The sequence below is a fragment of the Aspergillus karnatakaensis genome, assembly GCF_047715665.1.
Source record: "Aspergillus karnatakaensis strain CBS 102800 unplaced genomic scaffold BJY04scaffold_37, whole genome shotgun sequence".
Taxonomy (NCBI): Eukaryota; Fungi; Ascomycota; class Eurotiomycetes; order Eurotiales; family Aspergillaceae; genus Aspergillus; species Aspergillus karnatakaensis.
The window spans coordinates 52349-79318 of NW_027395749.1; the positions used below are offsets into that span (position 1 = coordinate 52349).

The window sequence follows — 26970 nt, forward strand, 5'->3', positions numbered from 1 at the left end:
ATAGGTCTTGGTCTATTCCGAGTCACCCCATTCCACTCTTAGAGAGAGAAGCGGAGTATTTTGCCCGACTCCGGTGGTCCATGCTCAATGTAACCCTAACTACTCCTGTTTATCGTTCGATAGAGGTGGTTTGAAGATAGCATGACTATGAGTAGAATCTTGTAAGGCCACATAAGCCATCAAAAGAACATCACTGTCACCGATCGGCGCAGGGGCAGCCAGGGTGCAGCAAACTGACAGAATCCTGCTATCTAGGGACACTGGTCCACCCACGCTAAATCAGCTCAAGGCTCGAACTGTCGTATTTTATCAATTCCGTTTCTTCCGGATCATCTGCTAAAGCCTGGACCTAGCTTTACCAGCAGTACCCGGTACCGTCGAACCGTTACTTGGGGGAACAATAAAAGCTTCTTGGCTCATTTCGGTGTTCGCCAATGATTCCAGGATGTGAGACCGCATGCTCTATCAAGACAGCCACATAAGCTTGCCAAGTATGTTTAATAGATCAAAGACTGGTCTGGGATGACTTGGGGTCTGCCGATAACAACCTTTCACTCTGCCTCGTAGCCCTAAATCTGATAGCCAGGTAGATTTACCGTCCTAATAAGTACGAGTGCCTACTTCTGGCTGATTCGGACTTCTAAGGAGAAATAGTATATACTTCTTATTCTGTGTAATTAGTACAACAAAACCCCTCAAAACCTCTTTCCGAAACAGTGCCTAAGAGCAATAGACCGAGATACACACATTTTCTTGCAGTTACCTCGCGCACGTCTTCAGGATGTCCTGCAACACATCATCATGTCTCTTGAACACGTCCCCCAATTTCCCCAAGCCCTCAGAAGACATTTGTCGCCGGCTATTCGCTGCATCTCGGTAGTCATTGGGCGTTCTTAGGTTGCGCTTGGACAACATGTCTAAGATTACCAGCGGTGCCATTAGTGGGTCATTGATAATGTCAACCATAGCCAGTCCAGCCTCACCAGCGAGACTAGCCATGGAGATGATGCGAGCAAGTCGGCCCATATTTACCGCGGCTGCGGCTACTCCTCCAAAGGGAAGGAAAAACAAGACCGCGGAGATAATTCCTAGTATGAGTCTTTCCTGCTCCTCCTCTTCCAGCTCCTCGCCGATTTCTTTGGCTTCCGCCATCGCTTCGACCGCTTGGATAATCATGAAGATTGGCATGGATAGGACTTGGATGACATCGTCGTCGTCACCCTCCCAGCTACCGATGGCCATCTCCAGGGAGGTGCTGATGAGCTCGCTTTCTAGCTCCGCCACATCGTCGAGTGCTGTTTCGACAATGTCCTTGGGGTTGGGCGGCTCAAAATCCTTTCTCACCAGCGGGCAGTTTGTGATATCAACTTCATACGGGTGGCACGGGCGGTTCCAACCAATGTCGCACGGGGTTTCATGTGTTTTGTCACCGAACTCAATCGCGTCCTCATCGAGCCCCGTCTCGTTGAGCAATTCTGTGTAGAACCCACCCTCATCCCTGAGCGTGTACTCGAGCTCGTAGAAGCCCGTCTCCAGCTCGTCACGGGGGTAAGGAATGGGGCAACGGCCGTCATACGGGTTACTGTTGCCAAATCTATCGACCAGGTCGCAATCAAAGTATTCCTGACCCGGGCCAGTTATCCAGTGCATGAATGTGTCAAGCGACTTGGGTGCCGCCTTCTTCATGTACCGCGCGTAGGTGTTGAATTTGTCATCGTACCCGTTGTTCACGTCGTGGTACTTGACAAGCGCGGCATCCAGCATCTTTTGCAGTACCTCCGAGATATAAACATTCCGGCAGCGAGCTGGGATGTTTTCAAGATCACGCCTCACTTCTTCCAGGGTATTGTACCATATTTCCTCATCGCAGGCCTCGAACGGTGTGTCATCTCCATAATCCGATTCTTCGTCCGCCCCCGGAACACCCCCCGCCCCGCCATACCGATCCAAATCAACCGCCCAGTCTGACGTGCCTCCAAATCCGAGCTCTTGGTACCAGTCCGATCGACTGAGCTTGGTTGCGTCTGACATCCACGCCACCCATTCCAGTCCATTGTATACTAGAATATCCGAATTTGAACCCTCATCATGCCAAGTCTCCGTCGTGATGTTGGTGTACTCCGAGTCGACTCCAAACTCCATGATTTCCCGGATCTCCGCGGAAGCGATATAGCCAGCTTCGTCTGTGCAGACTCCTTTGGCCGCATCGGATTCCTTGTTGGTCCCTGTGAACTTACAGAGGGGCCCTGTGCAGCCTGACTTGGCCATCTTGAAGCTGCGTCCATAACTGGCGATCCCGCAGAAGACCTTTCGGGACGGCACGCCGGCCTTGGTGACCATGGCCAGGGCATTGTATGTCTCGGTGCTGTTAACGTGGGATCGCAGGCAGTTGCCCTCCGGGCAGCCCTCGCTTGACCACTTATTACCGTAGTCCCATTGCCCGTGGAGGTCGTAGGTCATGTAGATGATGTAGTCGACGACTTTGCCAATCTCTTCGATGGGGTATCCCTTCAGGTACCAGTAAGACGCTGGTGCAGCGATTGAGACGGATTTGTTGGGCAATCGTCTTTTGACAAGCTTCAGGAACTCCAGGTAGTTCTTTCCTTCCTCGATAATGCCCGGTGGGATGTCTGGAAGGTCAGGGGCAGCGGGGTACTCCCAGTCAAAATCAACACCTTCAAGGCCATGCTCGTTGATAAAACTGACAACATTGTTTGCAAAGTTAAGTCTATTCTCCGGCGTAACCCCCTCCCGAAAGATGGTGTATGTCGGCCTCTCGACTGAAAATGCCCATCCTCCAAAGGAGAGAATGCGCTTGATGCTGCCTCCCTCCATAGCCTTTAGCTTATCAAATTGCTCCTGAACAGGAGCAACATCGACCTTGAAGTCCGGCGTAATGTCGCCAAAGGCAAAATGGATGTGCGTGAACCAGTCCGTGTCGATGTCCGTCACGTCCATGTGCAGACATTTACGGTCCCTGTTCCAGGCCTCGAAATATGCTACCCGCGAGAAGCTCGAGGGTGGGTCACTCTTGACGACCTCCATGCCGCAGTTGGAAATGCAGCCGTTGGCACCGGGCTTGGATGTCCCCGGGGCGCCGGTGTCTGCTTTGTTTTCGACGCAAAAGTCGGGGGTAAGGCCACATTGGCCCCAGATGTTGCAGCAGACGTTCAGCGGGCAGGGATTTAGGTCCGTGAGCTCGGTGCCGTCGGTTGGCCGGAGGGTGCCGGGCTTTTGAGGACCACAGACTGCGTTGGAGATGGCCGCTGGCATTGGAGGGTCTCCTGTGCTCAGGCAGATGCGTTGACCAGGCTGAAGGTCACCGCAGCCAGCCCAACCCCAAGTATTCTTGTTAAGATCCTCAATCTTCTTAGGGGTGAGATAATAGGTTTCAGCAATATCGTAGCAGATTTCCGCCGGGCTAATAGTGTATGTTGCGCAAGAACCGTCAGGGTTGGGCTTGGGTGAGAAGTCGGGCAGATCCCCAGCAGAGCAACAAATCCACTGATCTGCCTGCAGAGTGTCGCAGAAATTCTCCACGTTTTTGTTGTAGTTTGCCAGCTGGGTCCGTGAAATGCCACATCGCTGGGCGAGGCTTATACAGCCATCGTTCTTCGCCGCCTGAATAGCTCTGCACTCTGCCCGGCGGTGCAGGTCCGGGCCTTCCTGCAGCTGCTCCTCGGTGCTTCCAGATTGCTGGAGGCCTGACTCAAGAGCCTTGACTTGAGGGATCTGCACTGCCTTGAGCAGGTTTAGCTCTGTGTCTTTCCATACTTCCTCGTTCTCGAAACCAGAGACGCACCGAGCGTCGTTCCAAGACCGGACAGCCTCCTGCGCACTCGCGATGTCGCCATGGGGGTCAGCATATATGCCCATAACCCACGTGTTCGGGTAGTCCCCCCCATCGTCGCCGCATTTCTGAGCAGCGGCAACCTGGTCTGGAGGACTAGTATGAATAGCCTCGATGAAAGTGCGAACAACCTTAGCAGCGCTCGGTTTGTGGACTTCACGGCCAATATACAAGCCGACCACGGCCTTGCCAGAGTTTGCAAACAAGACGGTGGGACGGCTGCAGCCCGATGTCAATGATATCATGTGTTCAAGCACGGCAGTAGCAGCTGAGACGATGTTCTTGGAACCACTGTTGCCTTCGGTTTCACTTCCGCCACCGCTGCCACTCGGTTTACCGCTGACGAATCGAATATCGGTGGTATTGCTGGTGACATCCTGGTCATCAATGATACAACCGGTGTTCGATGCAAGAGCAACACTCCGACGCTCCGGCAAGCCAGACATGAACGGGGTCACCGAGAACTCAATATCCTGAGTGGTGTCGGCCTGAACTGCCTTGCAGGCCCGGAAGGTAACGTGGTTGTCAGAGCCATTCACCGGGGTGTAAAGAGCCATATCGAATACGGTAGTCTCTTCACACCGGCGCAAGGCCCTTTCTCCGTGAAGGTAGGTCCAGTTGGAGGGATTGGGACCGGCGATGCTGCATTGTGCCGGACATGGATCGAATGGGCTTGATTGAGAAGAGGCGGAAGCTATCAAAGATGCAAAGAACAAGGCAAAGACACGAGTCAACTTCATCGTTCACCCGGCCTTACTCGGCGAAGATTCTGATCCAAAAAGCTCAATATGTTTAGTTTAAGCTGCCTAGCGGCTATGTAGTGAAAGGAACAGCGGTACATAAGCATCTCAAGGAGACAAGCTCCCCTCTTCTTTCCAGGAATCAAAGCTCGATAGGACAAGGAGACATGCTGCGATGCTGAATGCTAGCTAAAGAATGCCCAGGAACGCAATTTTACGGTTGCTACTCTAGCAATGTCCCCTCCAGGCCACAAGAAAACCCTGTCCGTGCACGGAAGCGATGTCTGCGAACACCGAGATGAGATGGCGCAGTTTGTGGTACTTAACTGGCCAGCACTGCCTGCACTAATGCCAGGGGAGAATAAAGTAGCTAGTAGTCAAGTGGCGAGCCTATGTCCGTGGCCTATCATTGCAATGCCTAAAGGAATGATCCGCTCTATAAGATATATTACCTCCGAGACAAGGTCATTACCCCTCTTTTCTTCTGCTCTGGGCACCTGCAGGAAGAATTGGATGTCCAGGATGGCCCTATCTAGACTCAGCCGCCAAGTTCTCCGGTCCCCTGAAGCGGCTAGCCCTAATGCTGCCCAGTGGTACTAATGCAGGTGCTCACCGAAATATTATTATAGAGCATTCATATGGCGTCGCCGTAATCCTATCTTCTATCAGATGCCGCCGTAGTTGAATAGCACCACCATGGTGCCAAGATGGAACTTCATCTGTTAATCAAGCCCTGCACTGTCATTTTAATGAGCACAATAAACCACGCCGTCTCTAACGATTCCCTAATAGGCCCGGTGTAACTGATTTCCGTAGGGTATCATTCGCATATCATTCACATGCACTGCTCGCACTAGGGGTGTGGTCAAACTCGTCTATTGCTTCCACCCGATTGTGGCCGATCAATATCGAGAGCAATCAACCTGTGCCGTTACTCCCGGGCCAGACCATCGTCCGAATCAGTCTGCTAACCCGGTCTGGGTCCTCCTCGGAAGACATGTGGGCTTGGAGGAAAGAGGGGGAAATGAACAAGGCAATGAGTAGGCCGATAAGGTAAAATGGAAGGGAATTACACTAGAGACACGGAGGGCGTTCAACTGTTTGCAATCCCAAGCTCCCCCGATACGCAGGTCAAGCAGAAGGGGGTGACTGCTACAAAACAGAACCCTCGCTTTCACTGAATACCCCCCTCTGCCACAATGAAGCTTCCTCGTTTTCTATTCCTTTTTTGCCTTGTGACATGCGTCATCTCGTACGCCATCCGCGGCGGGTTCGAGCGTGTTTGGCTCTGGTACTCCAACCGCCTCGCCGTGGTAGCAGCCAGTAGAGGCGTCAATGTGAGGCTACTCGTCCCAGCATCCCCAAATGCGCAGAGCGACTTCAATGAGTTTGTGCGAGTGGTCAACAATAACCCAGATGCCGCGAATGTGCTCAACCCACCCTCCCTCTCGCCGGCCGTCGACGCTACCGCTAAACGTCTCGAAACCATGAGACTGACAGGCGTCTACTACAATAACATAATCCTGCCCGGTAGTGGCAAATGGCACAACATGATGAGGATACTACAGGAGAACAACAGACGCGGGATCCAAGCCTTGGATCTCACCAAGAATGAAGATAAACTGTTGCTGCAGCAGCTGAACAACGCGCTCGAGGGGGTTTTGCACACGCGGCAGGCAGACTGGGATGGCCGCTTGAAGGAGTGGCTGGAGAAGGAGGCAAAGAAGGAGGGGCGGCGACCCATCACATGGAAGATGAAAAAGGTTACTCGGGCTGGGACAGTGTTTGAACTGTTGGATATACCTGAGACATTGCGCGCCTCCTCTAGCGGCTCGACGGACAGAAAGAGCTTGCAAAAATGGTTCCAAATCAAGCAGGCTCAGTATGTCAAAGATGGCGACCAAAACCGACGGAATCACCGCAGCACTTTGCAACGGTATCGGAGTGTCTGGAAAGCACAGAATGGGGGGAGGGCTTGCCCCATAGGGTGATCGATGGAGGAAGAGGATGAAGATGACAAGGAGACAAGGTAGGGGAGGGGCATGTACTTCAAGAAGTAGAAACAGGAAAAGCCGATTTGTTCGACTGCTTGAGGCCTAGTAGTGTAACTTCGATACCGATCTCTTTTATCTGTACGCAGAGACCGACCGACTACTAAAGGAGAGATTGAAGCTGAGGAATTGAGAGGCCACTGTGAGCGGACTTTTGCTGGTGGAGTTACATCCATGGATCCCAGTGTTTTGATGGGAACAGATGAAGCCGCCTGTCAAAGTCCTTGTATTTCAAGAAAGTAAAAGTAGGAATCCATTCTTTCAACCAAGAGATACGGAAAATCAGGCTGATCCCCTAGTACGAGACGCTTGTTGGTATAGACTTGTGAGAACCAAGGCGTCTCCATTGCTCTGCCTCTTGACTTCATCTGATGAACAAACGTATAATTCCAACATGGTCAAATCCACCCCATAGCCATGGTAATTTCGAAAACACTCAGAGTCATCCGCCATCTGCTCGGGCGTTGCCTGAGCCGGAAGGATGATTGGTCGCCAGTTTATCAAGAACCGATCTTCGATGATTTTCCACCGGTCGTCCATGTCGGGATACTCGGTGACATCGATTCCCATTTGCTCGGCCCGTCGTTGCAAGTCCTCTAAATAGTAAGGCCTGGTGTCTGCAAGCTTCTCTGCCTGGTCGACCAAGAACCAGTCCGGAGTGGGATTGATACGATCATAGCTCTCCCTGTAGTTGGCCACCATGCATGCACGAGCCGCTTGTGCCTTCATTGCTGGTCTACGACGGGCGAGTTCTTCGTAAGTCGAGCGATCAGCAATGTGCGGATACCAGATCAGATACGGGAGGCAATCCTCATCGGGTTCGTTCTCAATGTGTGATAGGTCGTTGTTCATGATATACCGAGCGTGAATGGCCTGCCTGATGTGCGACATGTTGCCAGGTGCATCCAGTAGGTAGCCTCCGCAATCGGGATGGTCTGGTTGGAGAGACCACCATTTGGCGAACATGGTGTCATGGTAGATGCCCCGGATGACACAATCAAACTCGTATCTGATAAAGTGGTTGGGATCGCGAAGCCGGACGTAGCGATCAATGTTCCCCACATAGGCAGCGTACAGCAGTAAGAGATCTTTGTGGACACCGGTTGGTAGCTCATCTGGCAGAGGGGTATAGAGGAACGGGATGGCTAAGTCGTGGCCTTCCTGAGGGCGGGTGTCGGGGCCGTACTTTTCGGGGGGGAGAGGAAGATCAGAAGACCATTCAGAAGACAAGTCGGAATCCATGCTAGAGGTATGATTCCGGAAGAAAGGGCGATAGGGGCGGGATGGGAGGCGGGATGGGAGGCGGGATGGGAGGCGGGATGGGAGCCTGCAAAGAGGGCGCAAAGCTGAGAGCTGGAGGCGTGGGAAGAACATTGCATGGAGCGTTCCTTACCTTACCTAACCGAGGGTAACTGACTAGTATATAACTCCGCTCTTATTTAGGGAAATGAACGCCCGGAAAGGTTCGTCCGTGTGGAGATTCTTGATATTAATGTGCGGGACCAGGTTGACCTCCTTCCCAAGCATGCATGCTACCTCACAAACGCCGTCCAGGTTGGCCTTCAAATAAACTATGGATACATAAAGGATCCTCTACCCTACCCATCTATCTGGATTCATCTCTCTGCCATGCATTCCTTTACGACAGCCTTTGTGCTTGCATGCTTTGCGGCCCCATCCGTCGCAAGCCCAATCATCCAACTTCTGAACTCCCCAACCCCCAATCTGCCATATGATCCCAACACGAGCGAGTACTGCTCGTGGTGGTGGGACAATGACGGCACCGCTTCTTGCCCAGAAGTCCTCGATCAGAATTTCATCTCGATAGATGATTTCATCCGCTGGGTAATTCCTCCAGCTTCCAGATTGATTATTATGCTAACCATCTGGTAGAACCCATCGGTCACAGCTGACTGTGGGAACTTCAAAGAAGGCTTCTCCTATTGCGTTGAGGCCTTTGACGAACCCAGTCCAACCACCACATCAAGGACCACTTCAGTTCCTACCACCAACCCAACCTCCACTTCGACGGAGCCCACCTCTACAGCGCCTCCCTCCAATGGAATCGAAACCCCCCTTCCCATTCAACCAGGCATGGTCGACAACTGTGATGACTTCCACTTTGTGGAGCGGGGGGAGACCTGCACGACCATCACTGCTGCCTATGGAATCACCCTCGCCCAGTTTACAGCCTGGAACCCAACCGTGGGCAGTACTTGCGGTGGTATCTGGGCCGATGCCTACGTGTGTGTTAGCATCCTCGGCCATAACCCCGGTTCACCAACAACGACAAGCACACCTCCTGACCCAACCGCTCCTCCCAATGGCATTGAGACGCCGCTTCCGATTCAGCCCGGAATGGTTGACGACTGCGATGCTTTCCATTTCGTGAGGCAAGGGGAGACCTGCTCGACCATCACGGCTTCTTACAGCATCACCCTTGCTCAGTTCACAAGATGGAATCCAACCGTCGGCACTTCCTGCGGCGGTATCTGGGCTAACGCATACGTTTGCGTAAGTATAGTCGGCCACGCCCCAAACCCGACTACCACCACCGCGCCACCCCCTACAACAACCGGGACAGGACCCTCCCCCACGCAGCCCGGCATAGTCGGAACCTGCACTGCATTTTACAAAGCGCAAGCAGGCGATACCTGTCAGACTATCGCGCAGCAAAAGTACCCGTATATCAATCTGCTTAGTCTCTTTCAACGATGGAACCCAGCTGTAGGATCAAACTGCAATGGTCTTCTTACTGGGTACTATTACTGCGTTGCGACAGAGCTCCACCAGCCTATGCCGGGGATCATTAGCACCTGTAGACGGTACTACCAGGTCAAGGCAGGGGATAGCTGTTGGTCAATCCAACAACAGTACGGGATCACGGCGGCGCAGTTTAGTCGGTGGAATCCTTTGGTCGGAAGCTCATGTACGAGCTTGTGGGAGAGATATTTTGTTTGTATTGCTGTGTAGACATGAGCGGGTTGATTGATATTATGAGGTCTCTCTCCGCGCTGAGCAAATGCAACAAGGCCTATTGACTTTGAACGGTAGATGGTCAGCATAGTCCGATGCCAAAGAGATCAACTTAAAGTACCGTCGCTGCTCTTTCGGCACATCCACACCACTGCAAGGCGCAGCTAAGGTTCAAGCTGTTCTGATGACAGTTGAATGACAGTGGCTGGCCGCATACTGTATCTAGACGATGTGATGAAATGATATTCATATCTGAAGAAACTATGCATTCTGACAGAGTAAGCCAACTTGCTTCCGTTGCTATACTAATACTGGATATAGAAATAATATTTCACCCCTACCTGAGGCGTGCATGCCCTAAGAAACTTCTCAAATAAGATGCTCTTGCAGGAAAGTCTGCAGAATGCTCTCAGAGAACTTTCAGGTGCTTAGTATTTGCGACTTCTCCACCCCTTTGATGTTTTACGAGAGTTATAGTATTCATCTACTGCTGCTCGTCAGAATAATCCCCGCCTCTTACCTGCGTAGCACGGGATCGTGCCCATGAGCTGATGGATCCCAGCAAATAAGAAGACAAATCACTGTCGCACTGCAGCTTTCTGACCGTCGAAAACCACGATTACAAGCTGCAAGCCTTGCCCGATTCCTAGTCTCTTCTTATTCTCGGTCAAGCACCGTCAAGTATTAATATCGACCAAGAGGCTGGAGCTGTATCAATCTATGTCCTAGTTCTGAAGCCTTCCTCTCCCATACACTAGAGATGGACACCAAGGGTAAACCGAGACCTGAGAGCGTAGGTACGCTGTCCTTTCTTTTCGCGCAGGAGGGAGAGGCAGGAGAGGTGCAAGAAAATGAAGAAAATGAAGAAGAAGAAGAAGGTCGAGGAGGATCGGAGTTATCTCGAGTCGCTATATGAGGTTCCCCGCCATTATCATCACCATCGCCACCACCACTATCACTGACCTTAGCCGCCACTATTCCGCTCACGCAGTTCCCCACACCTATTACTCGAGAGCAAGAACAACAACAAGACAATGAACAGAACCCTAATCCTGGAGACGACACTGTTCAGGCACCCCTGGCATCCGGAGCCATAGCAGGGCCGAGAATGAGAAATCAAAGGCACAAGGCTAACGAGGAAGAAGCCAACACTCCTCTGCCCAGGATCCGACCGGACTCGGTCTGGAAAACACTGAGAGAGCTCCATTGGTCGTATTACCGGGCTCGGGCTCTCCATAACATCGGGTGGCACCATCTGATCATGGTTGTTGATGCGATTGGGGTTATCATGCTCTGTAAGTGGTTGACTGACTGATGCAACCATCCATCTTGTCTTGCTGATGCACAGGCAATTGACTTTTTGTAAAACGGATGAAAGTGCCGATAATGGTATACTCTGCTATTCTAGCACTCCTCGTAGCCGGCTGCTCCACGTCACAGCTCCGACGTATCTGGCTCGTCTCTCTCTCTTATCCTCGGACGATCCCATTGCCATCTTCGGCGCTGGCAACGATGGTATCGAATTCGGATCTCTACGATCTACTAGCTAACATGAGTTCCGCTGCTGACCTCCGCATCCGCATCGGGTACTTCAAGTCATGCATCTACTCCAGCACTGGTATCTCTGACGACAATAATGAATGCATGTGCCGGCCACGGATCTAATTACCTCTTTCAACCCAGATGAGAATCCGGATTCGCTCAATCTGCTTGTCGTCGCAGATAGCTACAAGGACAAAGTGATTGTCTCTATGTTTGCGTAAGTTGTGACTCCCAAGGATCGGTCATTCTCCTATGGTTAGACTTGCAGGAAAAATAAAAGAAAGAAGAAAAGGTTTCCTTCAAGATGTGCATGCATAAGTCATGCATACATGCTAAGCTACATACCGCTCCAGTATCATCGCCACCGTCCTCCTATTCTCCGGCCTCCTGTTCCTGAGTATGTTCTGGCAACGCCCGCGGGATTATTTCAGAAAAGACCGCAGCATCAGCAGCGAGTCCGAATTCAACAACAGGGCGGTCTATCCATCACGTCGGTTAGTGCGTCTTACGCTCGCATGCCATGTCCTCGCGCTCCTTGTCTTGGTTGTCGCGGTTCTCTGGCAGCACGTTGCTGCAGTCGCGCACACCGCTGCTGCGCAGGCGGTTTTCTATGCTGCTGTTGAGACCGGGGTGGGTGCTGCGGCAGCGGGGCTAGGGTGGAGGGGCGTGCTGGTCACGGCGCTGGCGACAATGATGGTCTTCTGGACGGACGAGAACCTTGGCCATCAGCTGGCTCTGGAGGACTTCGAAGAAGAGTGGTCAGAGTTGTGAGTTGGTTCGGCCAAATTGTCTGGATGCGCAGAGCTTTCCGGGGGAGGAGATAGTCAGTCAGGCTAGGTATGGTAGATTGTATTGTTGATACTGGAAAACATGGACATCGCGGGGTGAAGTAATCACTAAAACATTCAAGTGCTCAACCAATCTGCTCCTTACTCATCCCAATCAGACCAACGAGACCGATAGGCCAGCCATGAAACGAACCACACGAAAAGCACCAACAGCAGCGTCACCCCAACCCGCAACCCTATCTCAATGTCCCGGCTCCAGACCACCACAACGGCTGGGACCCAGAATCCCAGGCAAATCACAGCCAGTCAGAACCACCAACTAAGCCCCGACCGCAGCTGCAAGATCCACATGAGCACCGATCGATTCGAGATCGGTCTCGCGGCTGGAATCCCATTTGCCTCTCGCAAGGCGGTCAGCACAGCCAGCTTCTTGCGGTGCATCCAGGCGCTCCGCGATAGAGCACGGATTGTATACGTTGTTGCACTCAGCGAGAGCGTAAGCGCGATAAAGTGGCTTAGCGGGACGGGGTCTGCGAGCTCCTGCACCTGCATTGAGAAGACGGAGGCGGCAAAGGAGAGCGGGATGAAGAGGAAGGCGAGCTCGCTGAGGCGCGAGATGCTTTCTGCCTCGGCGATCGCGCGGTGGCTTTCGATGAATTGGAGAGTGTCGCTGATGGAGGTTAGGGCTCTGTCGAGGCTTTCGATGGTGCGGGTGAAAGTTCGGCGGAGGAGGGTAATGGTCGCGGTGTCGGGAGGCGAGGGGTCGGTGTCCTCATTCCATGGGTAGTAGAGCAGGGTCTCCAATGCATCATGCACCTCTAGGCTTAGGGATGGCATGTGGGAATGGACGAGCAACGAAGCTCTGTAAAGAGAGGATCACGTCGAGTTCGGCGTCTGGCGACACGGTTGCGGCAGAAATGTCACTTTGCATGGCTAAAACGATGCGGAGGAGCGCGAGAGTGTCGGAGAGGACGATTTCAAATAGGATCCGGGGAGGGGTATTAGGATAGTGGCTTGAGAATTGACCAAGGGATGAGGCTGTCGAGGGAAGACTCCTGTACATGGATTCAAGGACAGGTCCGCTGAGCATAGACAGCTCAGCATCTAGTGGAATGCGTGGAACCAGTGCTGTATATAGTCCTGAGGCTTCTGCTGACGCGTCCTTAGAGAGACTGATGGGCGCTGTAGGACTCTTATCTACAGGCCACTCTGAGAGAACCTTTTGTGGGATTTTGTCTAGAAGTATAACAACTGTATGTACTTTAGTGTAGAGCCAAGCAGAAGGAATGACCAAGACGTACAGAATTTGCAGCCATCAGTTCCTTTACCAACAGTATAAATGGACGCACGCTCTTCTAAAGCAGCTGCTTTAGCCTCTTTTGCAGAAGCGCCGGCGATTCCCAGCGGCAAATCCCACTCTGTCCGCAGAATATTCGTTCCAGGGTGAAGCAACCTAACGATCCACCTCGACTCTCCCGTTTCGTCGGAGCCTGGTCTTCTGTACTCATACTTTGTCCACGCCCGGCGCTTGTTGATTGTCGTGCGGTCTGCCACATCAGCATCCTCATGGCGACCAACAGGTCGATACCAATAGAACGAATGATAAGGCTTGGTGGAACTCAACAAAGACCAACCACGGGTGACATGGGTAACATGCGTTTTGGGAACGTTTGTCCCCGTCACCTGGCTATTGATGTGATCAACGAAGAACTGCGGGTCGAGGTCGAACGCGGCCCCGAGGGTGAGGCAGATGGAAGATGTCAAATCTTCCACGATTATGTATCTTGTGGAAACCGCAGGATCTCTCGTCTTTAGTCGGCAATGCACATTGGCTGGAGAAGAGTCGGCGTATGAAATGTATTGGTTTTGCTCATGCACATTTCCAGTTTCCGAGTAATCCAGGAGGCTGATGTTGGCTGAACCACCTAGATCGATGAGAAGTTGGTTGTATTTAGGGAGGTATCTGGCGAGACGGCGAATGTTTTCCTCGTAAGCTCTTCGGGCTCTTGAGAATATCGATGAGTTTTGCATAGTGGAAGGTCGACTGAGAGGCTGCTGGGAAGCGGGGTTGTGCATTGAATGCCCGGTGGCAGTAATCCAACCTAATATGTTTGTATCACATATGCCTGCATCAGTACGTGGGTAGCAATCAAGAGGAAGTTTATTTGGTTTTGAAGTAAACCCTTTCCTTCTAGTATATACCGAATAGTAACAAATCTAATAATATACATGATAATTATAATGGTAAAATAAAATCATTCATGATGGACACCTCAAAAACCTACCACACTGAGTAGTGCTCGTAGAATTGTTCAAACTCCCAATGATGCTGACCTATCACATCCTATTATATCGTTACTGGATCTCGAAGAAAGAGAGAGGTCAAATCTTAACAAGCCCATCTCAAGTGCCACGAGAGACCAGCATCAAGATACAGTCCAGTCAAGTCCGATCAAGAGCCTATCTCGTCATCCAAGAAGTAACCCTTTGCGCCCCGAACCGCCCCATAAACTGCAGGCCCGTACTGCCCATGGGGAAGTAGCTGACGACATACCAAAGCAGGGCGGCGAGCTGGAAGATGGACGAGATGAGGGTGAGGAGGGTGCTATGAAGCTGTGGAATACCAATAGTCAGTCACTAGTTTCTCTCCGTCTGACAACATATTGGTATGTGCATGGGACTTGGTGGTTGATGTCTTGGGGATGAGGGGATAGTGAGGAATGTAGAGCCCCTCAGCTGAGTCCTGGCTTAACAAGGGTCCGGCTGCTTCCGGCTGACATGTTTTGACAGGTCTTACTGCATCAAACGAGGGGTTTGAGGGTAGGCATAAGCAATGATGTCATGGGCTGTCGCGCTCTTGTGTTCTTTATCTCGGACCATAAGATATGGGGATCGGGATAGGAGTGGAAGATGCAGCTTGGTCTGTCCAGATAGGAGATGCTCTCAGACGCTTCTGCATACATACGCAGGGGCAACGATGCACAACGGTCCGGCCCAGCGAAAATCAACACGTACGAAGACAGAACTTACCCCGATAGCAAAGTAGAGGGTCATTGCGATAGACCCGAAATAGGCGGCCGTGAAAGGCAGACGAGGTCCCGAGATCAGATGTCTAGCGTAGATCCATGGTCCCATGAGGACCGCCCATGATAGCAGAAAAAGTAACGATCCAACGGACCACCTATGGGAAGGACAAACGGTCAGTGTCGATCTGTATTACCCAGGCACAGTACGCGCAGAGTACGGGGAATGTATGCAGCGCAGGGTTTTATTTGCCCGAGAGCAGGTTCTCAGCCACGGCATGACAAGAGTTACGCCGCCCGTGCCTCGCGATGCAAGGGTAAGGGTGTGGTATGGGCCCAGGAACTCAGACAAGATCAGGCGGGATCTTAAGAGCAACCAACTTACAGGATAGCGAATTTGCGGGGCTTCAGGCTGAGCACCGGGAACAAGAAAAAGCAAATAACGAAACAGACAGCTGCGCCAAGGTTGCAGGCGAAGAAGATGAGCATCCGATCCCATCGACTTACTGTAGGAAAGATCAGCCACGCAAACGGAGAAAATAAAACCAAACAGCATAAATCAAAGCGGTAAGTGGTGATTGAAGCAAGGAGTGAGGAGTTATGGAGGTAACGGAGTTTAGTGTCATCCTAGACAATCCGAGAATCATACTAGAAGCCGGATGGAAGCTCCATCACCTGGACAAGGTGCAGCGAATCAAATGGGTTGAAGTTTAGAGACGTTGGCTGACTTACGGGCAAAGAAAGTATCCTCCTCTTCGCGTCGAGAGGGAGCGGGTAAAGGAGCTCCTGGGCCTTCATGTGTGGGGAGTTGTAGATAGCCATCTCCCTGGCCAAATGGGTTGAAGGACTGTAGCCGTGAAAAGAACGGTGTAGACGAGTTAGTGGTTGCGGGAGCATCTCCCTCTCGTCGAGCCCAGCCCAACGAGTTCACTGAATCCCGAAATGAAGTGGATGCCATGGTGTCTGGTTTTGTATCAAATCCCGATCTGGACCAGCAGGGAGGGAGAAGGCCAACGGTTTAGCGTGCCGAAGATGCCACAGTGGCTTGAGTGGGAGCTGCCAGCCACTGTAGCGCGAAACTAGGATGTCAAGCAGAAATTTGCTGCAGGGACTATGCACGCCGGAAGTTGGTATTGCGTGTGCAGATGATCTGCATGTATCGTGTAAAGGTGGGCAGCTGCACGCTAAAGATGGATACGAGATAATAGGGCGAGAAGGTGCGGGCCAGGTGACTGCTCCGGACCGGCACTAGCGGTCCTGGGAGAGCTTGAGAGCGGGCGAAATCTGAAGCCTTGTAGTGTAGCGATCGGCGAGCTGCGATGAAGTGCCGGCCGAATCGAGAGATCGAAGAGCGTGTGATCGCTGCAATAAGATTTCTTGAATTATTCAACCCGAACAGCTTCACTGGCCGTTGGTTGTGCTTCCGCGATTAAACCCTCTGGTGGTTGGATCGGAGCCAGGATATGAAGTGACGTCAAGGGCTTATGAAGAAGTACCCCAAGTAGCCACGCGGACTGAAGGCGCACCTACTAGGCAAATGCGACAGCGGGCTCTAAGCCAAACGTAGCAAATGCGAGGCCCGGAAGGTGAACAGACCAGGTGGGGAGAGCTGCGGAGAAGATGGAAGGGGGTGGGTTTCTGCCTATTCGCGCGGCGTAACGTCAGAGCACTGCGGAATTTCGAGGCTGAGACTGTTTCTACAGCAGGCCGCGATATTAGCACGACTGTCAGATGACTCGAGATGGCAGAAATGAAGAAGCACAAGCGGAGGTGAGGGTGGGTGGGAAAGGGTGTGCGGGCTTCGAGGCGAGGCAAAGGCACAGATTGGAGGGGGAGAGAGGGAGCGCGAGAGGTTACATACCAGTACGCTTTTGGCGAGGACAAATCTGAGACCTTGAATGTTTTGGACGCCCTTGGAGCCCTTGATGGTCGGTAGAGCTGGGAAGAGTAGAGAGACTAAGGTCGGAGGTATCCAAGGTTCACTCCGCGAAAGAGGTCCAGGCGGTGTCCGTTTGGCAGCTGATAGCCCGGCGCTAGACCGTATTGATCTGGGGTGACAGATTTCAGCCAATCCCCGTTTGTGCAGCTCCCCCCAAGCAAGAGGGATGGCAGAGCCACTACATTTAATTGGCTGTCTACCCTCCATGTCTGAGGCTATTGGGTGGATGACCACCGCCTTCTGCATCGGACTCACCACCTTGATTCAGCTCTCTGCCTTGATTCCTCCGATTCACCTTTCCTTCAAACATGCAGGTCAAGCGAGATGCGCTAACATCAAAAGAAAACTAACTATACCTTGAGGTTAGATTTCATCCCCGGCAGTCACTCCCGACCTCACAAAGCACTCGGTTGTCTCGTCTCTTCATGCACGCCGGAGGCTAGCAGCTAGTCGCATATCCTCTTGCATATGCACATGGAGGGTTAGGGCCACCTTCACGTTTGAAGATCTTATCTCCCCTCACACTCACTCCCCTCTTCCAGATAGCCCCTCCCTTCACACTCTACACATACACGATCGGCAGAGACGGCAATGGTCGCTCTCTGCGTTCCGGAGAATACCCCTCAAGCCCCAATCAATCTCAGCACGGCCCATCTGCAGCCGATCAGCTCTACTACCCCTCCATCTTAAGATTGTCGCTATGTCTATCAGTGTAGGACAAGCCTGAGTCAAAAATTGCATAACCGAACGCCGTGCCACCTGAGCGAATTAGCCTGATGGCTCACTCGACCACTTATTCCTTTACTCCGTGCTGGTTACACTGCGCTGCGGGATAGAGCCGTTTAGTCCAACTGTACACTGAGACTGGAGTATACTCCGGATGACGCTGTTGGCGCAAAAATTGGCGATCGATATGGGCGCATCCAGACACCAAATCAGTAGTTTACGTAGCCTACGCTTGTAAATATACTCTCTAGCAGACGTAACAGGTCCACATTAGGCGCAACCTAGGAAACTCCTTGCAGCAACCGTGGGTGATATCGACTCAACGATCGCCATGCTCGTCTCGACCCTTGAACCTTGACGGGACGGCGCGGGCGAATCTGCGGGAGCCAATATCGCTGCACTTTCTCGTCAGGGTGTCCCAGCTCCCTGGAGGAGATGCTTTCTTTTTCCGTGTTCAATAACTCAGAACTTTACATGAGAAGCCTTTTCGCAATGCAACCCTCGCTAGTGACCCTGTTTCGCTTTTACAACGGCTTGGACGCAGATAGCCCATATCCACACTTTCTGGGACAAGATAACCTAGTCCTGGCTGATTGGGTCTAAGGTTTGGTACATTCTTCAGCCTATTTTTGGCCGGTTTGTTCACATTCTCGCTTCCTTATTCCAAATCGCCATGACTGTCGAGGAAATGATCAATAGACTACGAGAGACGTAAGCTTCCAAACGGGGACGACGTTCCAAGCGAGTATTAATAGATAATCGGAGTTCTCGATTAAATACTGCGCCACACTGGTAGCCTACGTACTGTTGTTGCCTGGACACGACCCCCTCGGGAGACCACAGGCTGCACTACAGTGTCACGGACCGCCTTGTGCACAAAAGACAGAAAAAAGAGTCTGTGCTCGAACCTGCTAAGTTAAGTTGGTAGTGACGAGAAATTCGCTCCATCTTGCCTGCCCCTCCTGCAGCAGGCTGGGTTGGGATCCTCAGTTCCTCCGCCAGAGACGTTTCTCGGGTGTAGCTTCCAGCTCTTGTCGATCTAGTGCATCGACTAGCCTCCCACATGGCACAGGATTCCCTGATATCCGCTTGGACTGCATCAGGTTGGTCAGAGAGTCCTTTTTTACCTTTTCGCTTTTCTGTTTACTTTGTCTTAGACTCGTGGAAAAAAAAGCCCTATGATGTCATTCAAGTCCTTTGTCTGAGAAGCATACCTCTGTAGCTCTCACGTTCGGTGGTCATTCAGGACATAAAAGGTATGTTTGGACTTTGCCCGACTAGGCAACTGATACTCATGGGAGGTGAACCAAGTTTCGGAAGCAGGAAACAAGGTGAAGAAGCAGAGAAAGGGGGGGGTGCCGACGAAAATAAGGAGAAAAGGCTGACCCGAGTGAGTCATGATGTCGCCTTAGGAAAGCAACAGGTGACAAATATAGTAGTACCTGGGCCTGTTCATGGGGTTTGGAGAGTGGATGTTATTCTCCTCTCCTTCCACTGCATGTACCACCCTCCTTGGAGGGTGCAGGAAAATGCTAACCTTGGAGGTGGAGGTATCTGACTGACCTTCTTCCCCCTCTACACCATGCGTATCGACCAACCACAGCCCCTCGTTGCTCTCGTCAACACTCCCCAGTGGTCCATCTGGACACCCTCCATCTTCGCATAGCTTTCTTCTTGTTAGCTTCACTGCCACCCCCTTCGCCCTTTGTAGTGACTTTGTCTTCCGCTAGAAACGCGCGTAATTCACGGTAGTTAGACCTGGTAAGCCTCACCCATTGGCGATCGACGCCATGCATGACCTCTGCAGCTGTATGTGTATCAAATGAGAGGCTCCGCTAGGTGGCTGTCTGGAAACGCTTATAAAGGCCCCAGCATCCCCGTCTTTTTCATCTGCGAGTCATATCTCTTCCTTTCCCATCCATCTCTTCAGCAAGACGGCTATGCACTCGTTTCCGCGAACCTTATGCTCGATCTGTTGGTTCTCTGAAAGACCCAGTCTCTTTTTGGAAGTTTCGATCTCTTTGCCAGCACCTCGCTCAAAGTAGCACACTTTGAGTCTCTTCGTATTTCAACCTGAGTTGTTGGCTTCCTGCTGGTGAATGTAAGTACAAGTCGCTGCAGCCCGTTCTTCATCCGAAGAGCCCGGAGTTTTTGAGAGCTTCAGGCCACTGCCACCTTGGATTTTGCTCCTGGTCTTTGTTCCTGTTCTGGTGATGTTGTCTCCTGCTGTTATCTCTCTACTCCAAACTTAGCCGGACCGCCGCCCTGTGCGCATGTGTTCCTCAAGCATAGAGGCTGACGCGGACAAGACAGACACGGGAATATTCGAATGTTCAGATCGTGATCTTCGGTAAGTGGCCGTGATTTTCTTTTGCTCGGACTGCTTTCTGGCGCACTGGCACTGGCACTGGAGCGAGAGTCAAGAGGGGAATCGCACCCTTGCTTGGGCCTAGAGAATCCGCAAGGCCCGGGTAATGGCCCTCAGGGATGAGACGGAGCATTTACGCACTCTCTCCGTCGATTACTGGAAATTCCACGGAAAAGGACCGCATTATCATATGGCAAATTCCCAGCGAGGAGACCTCGGACCTTGCACCGCAAGTTGCACCACAGTTTGCTTCATAATATCGCTGGTCGATTGCATATCCTCAGCAGCGGGGTCTAGAGGCCAGCGATCGCCCCTTTCCGGGAACAGTTCGCGGGGAGCGCTTATTCGACGATCCGGTTTGCCTAGAAGACACCATCAGGCCCCTGCGCAATAAAGACACCCTGGTTGGCCCAACGGAGACGGAGACGCATGAGACTGGAGAGGACATATATATATTCATATATGATATCACTGTACCGCGACGGGGATCGAAGAGCAGAGCACGAGAGTTCCTATCGTCGCAGACCGAGTCACCGAGCAGGACCAGGACAAGAGTATATTGCCTGCCGTGACCGCCCTGAGCCACCGCCTCAAGCTGATCGACTCGATTGACTCTCGACTCCAGCTCCTCCCCCACGCTTCGCTCCAGGATCTCCGATTTTCCGTCCCTTTTTCGCGACGAGTCGACGGAGTATATAACCTGTCAACCCAGAGTCTCTGCCGTCCGTCGCTGCATCGCCTCTAATTTCCGCCCGGTCGCCTCCTCTTGCTCTTGCTCTTGTCTCTTGCCAGCCTCACCGCATCGACCCCAGCTCCAGGAGACATTCCAGTGCCACACCCCGCCTCTTTTCTCGCGACCCTCGTCTCGTCCCCACGCTTCCCAGATCTATCCATCCTCTCTCTCGCTTATGGACACGGACACACCTCCCCAATTCATGACATTCTTATCCTAGCTCTTGCCCGCTTCCATCCCATCTGCTCTTTTCTTTTTCCTCTTCCTCTTTGGTGCACTTCACCTTTTGTCCCCTTTGTCGGTCGCTCACTCCGGACTTCTAGCCCGATTAATCATCCTGCGTGGCTAAACGATCGCCGGCACCGCCTATTGGAATCGGGAATCCACTCACGATAGGAGTCGTCTTTTATTTGACTCGTCCGCTTCCAATCCATTCCTTTTGGCCACGCATTGCCTCGCATTGAACTTCTGTTCTTCCCTTCCTCAACAACCGTCGCTCGAACACGCTGGCCATACTTCTCGGTGAGTCAATTCTCAATCTTGCGCCGACCAAATTTCTTTGTCTCAAAATCCTCGACACGATTCAATCCTTGATGAGATTCCTTCTCGAAACAATGCATTAACGTCCAAGGCGCATAGATCCGCTTCGTCCTCCTTCCAACCCCACTCATCATTCCTGCCAACTGAGCACCATCGCTTACAAGTCGCCGCTCTAGTCAGCTTACATCGTCATACCGAAGCGAGGGGTGACCGGTCTTACAACATAACTCACCACCCCTTCTTTCACCCACACTCGCACTCTCCTCGCGTTATAACCTGAGCTTATTCTCATTGGATTCTGGACCGTAAGGGCTCCCTGTGGATAAGAAGTGGTCGAACTTCAGGTTGAAGCTTGCTCAGACTGGATGCACCATGACTGAAGCAAGAATGTTCATAAAAACTGAGCCTGACGAACACAACAGTGACCAGAGCCCGTTCATGATGTCGCACTCCGGATACTCCATGCATAACCAATATGGGAACCCCAACGACGGCATAGATCCATCGGACCTGACCATGCAGAGTGGTGGATTTATGAACCTTGGATTCGGCTCGCAACAGAATATGTCGTCCAGCTTCAACTTCGGAAACTCCGGAATCGATACCGACGAGCTGTTGGATTTGGAGATCAACGGGCAGAACGGCATGCAGCAGAACTATATCCAGGAACACCCGTCGAGCGCCGGCATTTCTATGAGTCATCCAGGCCAGATGTCACAGATGTACTCAAACACCCCAGATGGTAACCCTATACACAGTCCTTTTATGCAGAGCAGTTTCAACTATGATCACTTCCGGGGAATGAACCAAGGACAGTTGAGTTCATCACATATCCAGAGCCCCGGTTCCCATCTCGAGCAGAGCTACCTCAATGCCAAGGCCCGTCCGAGCATGCAAGGAATGGAGCGCACATCGATGGATGCTCGTAGCCCTATGACCCCAAAGACTCCTGCTCTCGGCGGGCTGGCGCTCGGAACTCCAGAGTCTGGAAGCTTCCCTACCCAGCCAATTCGGACAGGTCTCCAGCACCGTCACCAGAAGACTCTTTCAAACCAATGGGACGGCACGCCTGGTAGTGCGCATTCCTATGCCGAGTCTCCCATTTCATCTCCAGGTCATCCTTCCCATCATGCAGCTATTTCGGAGATTCTCAAGTCAGGAAAGCATGCTTCCTTGCCGGCCAAGGTCGATGCTCACATGCCCGGAAGTAATCAGGATTTGGAGTCACAAGAAGCCAAGCGCCGGCGCAGGAGAGCTTCCCACAACCTTGTCGAGCGTCGCCGACGTGATAACATCAACGAGCGTATTCAGGATCTTTCACACTTGGTGCCTCAGCATCGCTTAGAGGACGACAAAGTGCGCAAGCAACTCGTCAATAACTCTGGTCTTTCCGGCACTGGCGGCTCGAACGCAGCCACTTCTCTTCTAGCTGGCGGGACCGGTCGACGTGCTGCGGGCAATATCACCATGGGCTTGCCCATCGAAGAGAAGGAGAAGGGTCCAAATAAGGGTGATATCCTCAACGGAGCTGTCGGCTGGATGCGAGATCTCATGTGGTCGCTCCATGTCAAAATCCAACAAGAGGCCGAACTTGCCGAATTGATCAGTAGTCTCGGCGGTACCTGGCCGTTTGAACAAACCGAAGAGGAGAAACGTATGCGCACCGAGATTCTTGATGCCATCGAGAAGAACGACCCCGGCTCCTTCCACTACAGCCGTGCTCCCGGCAGCGGTCTCCGAGTTCCCAAACACACCAACATCGCTGGAGACGCCGTGTCGAATGGCGCCCTAAGTCCTCAGAGCCTCAGTCCACCGTTTACTGGCTCAAACAATACTGGCGGTCAGGCACAGTACTGGAACACATCCGGACATGCTGGCATGAGTTTCAAAGAGGAGGATGAGTACGCTATGGAGATGAATTAGTTGACGCTTTGCTTTTTATGATTCCACGTCATATCTGTTGCATACACGGCGTCAAACGGATGGTCGAACGGCGTACGCGGGTGTCTCTATCTGATTGCTTGATTCTGCATTGTCTGTTTGCGCTGCGCTCGTTATAGTAGAGTTGCTTGCTTGCCTTGCTCCATTCTCACACCTTGAGAGTCTTTGAAACTTTGTCATCTTGTTTGTTTGTTTCTTATGCAGAACACGGCACGTTATTTTGCTCTTTCTCTTGACTTCTGCTATTATCTCATACCTCCGGGTTATATCTCGAGTTTACTTTGGTTTCCGCGTTTCTGGTTTGTCTTGTTATTGCTGTGTTGGTCTCTTTTCTTATCATCGATACCCTTTTCCATTTTATCCCTAATAGCTGTTTTGTTGCTAGTATTGTATTTCGGAACACACGATGTTACTTACTTGGGCTTGAAGTTTATAGTTGCATTGCTGGTCTGTCTAAACTAGACCGTCAACTGATCGCATGAATGAATCTCTCTACTCTGGTACTCTGAAAAAGACCAATTATATGTATAGTGAAGTAAATATAGTTAAAGTAAATGTAATTGAGATGTACAGACCTGAATTGGTGCTACCCTTTTCTCTTTCTAACTATGGCACAATCTATGAACCATCTAAATGCCAAAGCCACCAAGCCCCCATCGCTCCTCCAAAGAACCAACACTTTAAGCCTTACCCTCCCTCATCGTCCTGAAGAAGTCCATCACCCCAGTAAACACAACCAGCAAAATACCACCACCAGGACCAAGTCTCAGAACCTTAGGAATAAATCCCTTGTACAATGCTCCGAATCCCTCTTCCTTCATCACAGTTCCCACAGCCGGCCACGCCCAGTTATACTTCGGTGTCTGGCCAGGCACCTTAGGAGAGTTCTGAATCCGAGATTTGACAACATCCATAGGTGTGTTGAGGATTGTACCCGCCGTACCACCGATCGAACCAGCAATTAGATCATTCCGGGTCTGCTGAGCCTTGTTGCCCGGCTCCGCCGGGGGAAGCTGAGCGCGAACCTGGAAGATACACCCGAAGTAACCAGCGTTCCAAAGGATGTGGCGCCAAAGCGTACTCTCCAGACCATTGTACAGAGCGAGGGGACCCTCCGCGGCAACAATCTTCTTGACGACATCGATCATACCGTTGTACTTTGACGCACGGTCTTGGAGACGGATCTTAACGAGCTCAAAGGGAACGACGACGAAGGATTCTGTTGCTCCGGCGGTGGCACCGGTCAGAATGGCGAGAGACTGGGTCTGCTTTTCGGCGCCGAAGGCGTTGCGGTAGAAGGCGCCCCAGGAGTCGTTCGCGGCGAATTTTGTGGCGCGCTTGGGCGCTTCCATGAGGATGGGGGCGGAGATACCGCGGTAGAGGCGGGAGAAGCTGTTCAAACGCGAATGTGGTTAGAGAAGTGGTTTGTCGAGGGGTACAGGAGGAAGGAGGATCGGGGATAAACGTACCCTTCATTCTTGATGATCTTGCGGAAGCAGTCGAACATGCCGTTGTAAGACTCTTCTCCTGCGACGCCGGCGCCGGATTGGAGTTGGCTGGTTATTGTTAGTTTGCATTCGAGTGGTCGCGGTGGTCGGTTATGGTGAGGGGAGGGCAGCATACACTCGAGTCTTGACAACATCCAGAGGGTACCTGAATCAGCAATTAGCACCAATTCGATATAACCGATCGCTCAATTCGCTTCAAATCTTGCAGCGAGGACGCAGAAAATACATACATAACCAGAATCTGAGTCACGCCGTCAGTTAGAGCTCCAATGCAATTAACCGAGTATCAGATTATCAGCCCACTTACCTCGGACACACCGGCGACGGCACCGGCGACGAACTGGTACCCGAAGGGTAGGGGGGCTTGGGCGTTGTTCGACATTGTGGTGGTGGTGTTGGGAAGGGAGTGGAGAGGGGAGGGGAGAGAGAGAAAAGAAGAGGAGAGGAGAGGAGAATGAGGAGATGAGGAGATAGTGCGGGCGAGCGAAGATGACCGGAGCCGAATTGGGAAGAGTCGGAAAAGAAAGCGATGATTGCGGTGTCGGCGGTGTGCACCAATGATCGCTCTGGCATCTGCCGGGATTCCCTGCCCTTTTCAGGGATAAACAAATTCCCCACGGGGTCTTCGGCATTGGTTCTTGCATTATTATTCCTGATCTTATCAATCGTATCCTCATGTTATTTACAGCATCATCACAATCATCCAAGTCATAAATCCAGCATACATCACTCCCAAACCACTTCTTACTTTTTCTATCCCGGACTCTATTGTTGGCGCCTCTTTCGCCACCGTTCCTGTAGTTGACGCAGCCGGCACTGCTGTACAACTCGAGCCACAGGCATATCCTGTCGGACAGCATCCTCCACCGACAGTATCTGCGCAACGAAACCAGCCAGTCGCACACTGCCTTGGACCGTCCCCACTCTCTTCCTCTTCATTGCTTTCTGCTGTCGAAGTCGGCTCCGGGATGACGATGGTATTATCGTTCGATACGATTGTCGTTGATGGTATAGCCGGACATGAAGTGGTATCGCAGTCTCGCCCTGTGCGGCAGCAGCCGCCTTGGTAGAAAGCAGCGCATGCGTAGAAGCCGGTCGGACAGGCTGTCTCGGTCTCGGTCTCGGTTTCAGTTTCCGTTCCCGAGCTTGTGGTTGTGGAGATACTAGTCGGGCGATCCGGTGGGGATAAATCTCCTGAAGATGTGCCGTCGCTGCTTGTAGTGCTATCAGCAGTGGTAGAGGTGTCCGTGGTAGTTGTCGTTGATGGCGGAATCGTCTCGGTCGACGTAGTCGTCAATGTTGTCGAAGATAAGGTGATCGTTATGGTAACAACCCGGGCGCCTGTAACATTAATCAGCACTTGAGCTCTGCGGTGGACCAAAGAGATTCTTACAGCCCCCATCAACACAGTCGTAGCCGGGTATGCAGCATCCGCCCCCCAACGATGACGAACAGCTCGTATATCCTTCCCAGCAAGACCCTATAGTCCCACTGCAGCCTTGCCCTGCAGGGCAGCAACCCACGTCTCCAGAGCCGGTATCCTCGACTATCACACAAGTCTCATCCGTCCGACAACAGCTATCAGGCCGGCTGATAGACGAACATCCATGCGTCCCTGCAGGACATTCAAAATCCCTCCGCACAAGAGGAGAATGACGCATGCCAGAGTACCTTTCAATTCCAGGCAGGAATGGTGGCTGAAAGTAGTGTGAGCGCGGCAGGATTGTACGCCGGTCAACCTCGATGTGTTCGTTTCTGCCGTACGACCCTGTGGAATTGGAGATGATGCTGCCCACCTCGAAATTCCAGTAGTCCATGAAAAACTTCTCGCCTTCGTCATCACTCATCTTTCGTACGCCTTGAATCGGTTTCTGGTGAGATTGAATGGTGGCATTGTGATGTGATCGTTCAACTTGAGACTCCGCGGACACTCGGGCAGCGATCGAAGCCGCCCATATTAGAACGGCGGGGAACAACATCGGTCTAGTGTTATGCAGATGAATCAGTAAAACTTGGTAAAGCAAATGTATAATATGACAGTGAAGCCTTCATACCGAGACGAAGATTGTGAATACCGCAAGACCCAATCAGCTACTCTAGGTCTGTCAACGAAAACAAACTTGTTAAGACCCTACAGACTTGGAGCCTTGACGTAACAACAGTATTTCTCTGCCTGCAGCCAAATAAGAGGAGAAAAAGCAAGCCATTGGGAACGTTTTGGTGGTGATGCTGGAAATGCGATGGC

The 26970-nt window shown here is 52.0% G+C and overlaps 10 protein-coding genes across 10 annotated transcripts; 4 read left to right on the forward strand and 6 right to left on the reverse strand.

Moving 5' to 3' along the window:
- Positions 1-759: 759 nt before the first annotated feature.
- BJY04DRAFT_220061 (putative class V chitinase) lies at positions 760-4407 on the reverse strand (the record flags this gene model as incomplete). Its single annotated transcript, XM_073716764.1, has 1 exon — positions 760-4407. The coding sequence occupies one exon, from the start codon at positions 4405-4407 to the stop codon at positions 760-762; it is 3648 nt and encodes a 1215-aa protein (XP_073569279.1).
- Positions 4408-5789: 1382 nt separating this feature from the next.
- BJY04DRAFT_220062 (uncharacterized protein) lies at positions 5790-6581 on the forward strand (the record flags this gene model as incomplete). Its single annotated transcript, XM_073716765.1, has 1 exon — positions 5790-6581. The coding sequence occupies one exon, from the start codon at positions 5790-5792 to the stop codon at positions 6579-6581; it is 792 nt and encodes a 263-aa protein (XP_073569280.1).
- A 342-nt stretch (positions 6582-6923) lies between these two features.
- On the reverse strand, positions 6924-7883 carry BJY04DRAFT_220063 (uncharacterized protein; the record flags this gene model as incomplete). The annotated part of the gene is made up of 1 exon (XM_073716766.1): positions 6924-7883. The coding sequence occupies one exon, from the start codon at positions 7881-7883 to the stop codon at positions 6924-6926; it is 960 nt and encodes a 319-aa protein (XP_073569281.1).
- A 387-nt stretch (positions 7884-8270) lies between these two features.
- BJY04DRAFT_220064 (LysM peptidoglycan-binding domain-containing protein) lies at positions 8271-9614 on the forward strand (the record flags this gene model as incomplete). The annotated part of the gene is made up of 2 exons (XM_073716767.1): positions 8271-8486; positions 8535-9614. 2 exons carry the CDS (start codon positions 8271-8273, stop codon positions 9612-9614), a joined length of 1296 nt encoding a protein of 431 aa, XP_073569282.1.
- An 863-nt stretch (positions 9615-10477) lies between these two features.
- BJY04DRAFT_220065 (Ca2+ regulator and membrane fusion protein Fig1-domain-containing protein) lies at positions 10478-11930 on the forward strand (the record flags this gene model as incomplete). Its single annotated transcript, XM_073716768.1, has 5 exons — positions 10478-10534; positions 10609-10912; positions 11026-11235; positions 11301-11370; positions 11513-11930. 5 exons carry the CDS (start codon positions 10478-10480, stop codon positions 11928-11930), a joined length of 1059 nt encoding a protein of 352 aa, XP_073569283.1.
- A 323-nt stretch (positions 11931-12253) lies between these two features.
- On the reverse strand, positions 12254-13978 carry BJY04DRAFT_220066 (uncharacterized protein; the record flags this gene model as incomplete). Its single annotated transcript, XM_073716769.1, has 3 exons — positions 12254-12763; positions 12828-13198; positions 13249-13978. 3 exons carry the CDS (start codon positions 13976-13978, stop codon positions 12254-12256), a joined length of 1611 nt encoding a protein of 536 aa, XP_073569284.1.
- A 711-nt stretch (positions 13979-14689) lies between these two features.
- Positions 14690-16190, reverse strand: BJY04DRAFT_93036 (putative Golgi traffic protein SFT2). The gene is made up of 3 exons (XM_073721316.1): positions 15703-16190; positions 15356-15476; positions 14690-15128 (listed from the first exon to the last, which is right to left on the reverse strand). The coding sequence occupies exons 1-3, from the start codon at positions 15926-15928 to the stop codon at positions 14891-14893; spliced, it is 585 nt and encodes a 194-aa protein (XP_073569285.1). The 5' UTR covers positions 15929-16190; the 3' UTR covers positions 14690-14890.
- Positions 16191-21316: 5126 nt separating this feature from the next.
- Positions 21317-23717, forward strand: BJY04DRAFT_193499 (uncharacterized protein). The gene has a single exon (XM_073711922.1). The coding sequence runs from the start codon at positions 21649-21651 to the stop codon at positions 23197-23199; it is 1551 nt and encodes a 516-aa protein (XP_073569286.1). The 5' UTR covers positions 21317-21648; the 3' UTR covers positions 23200-23717.
- BJY04DRAFT_193504 (putative mitochondrial 2-oxodicarboxylate carrier protein) lies at positions 23715-25277 on the reverse strand. Its single transcript, XM_073711923.1, has 5 exons — positions 25033-25277; positions 24956-24966; positions 24841-24870; positions 24687-24773; positions 23715-24609 (listed from the first exon to the last, which is right to left on the reverse strand). The coding sequence occupies exons 1-5, from the start codon at positions 25105-25107 to the stop codon at positions 23898-23900; spliced, it is 915 nt and encodes a 304-aa protein (XP_073569287.1). The 5' UTR covers positions 25108-25277; the 3' UTR covers positions 23715-23897.
- Positions 25278-25360: 83 nt separating this feature from the next.
- On the reverse strand, positions 25361-26965 carry BJY04DRAFT_193507 (putative GPI anchored protein). Its single transcript, XM_073711924.1, has 3 exons — positions 26780-26965; positions 26119-26708; positions 25361-26066 (listed from the first exon to the last, which is right to left on the reverse strand). The coding sequence occupies exons 2-3, from the start codon at positions 26702-26704 to the stop codon at positions 25408-25410; spliced, it is 1245 nt and encodes a 414-aa protein (XP_073569288.1). The 5' UTR covers positions 26705-26708; positions 26780-26965; the 3' UTR covers positions 25361-25407.
- Positions 26966-26970: the final 5 nt, after the last annotated feature.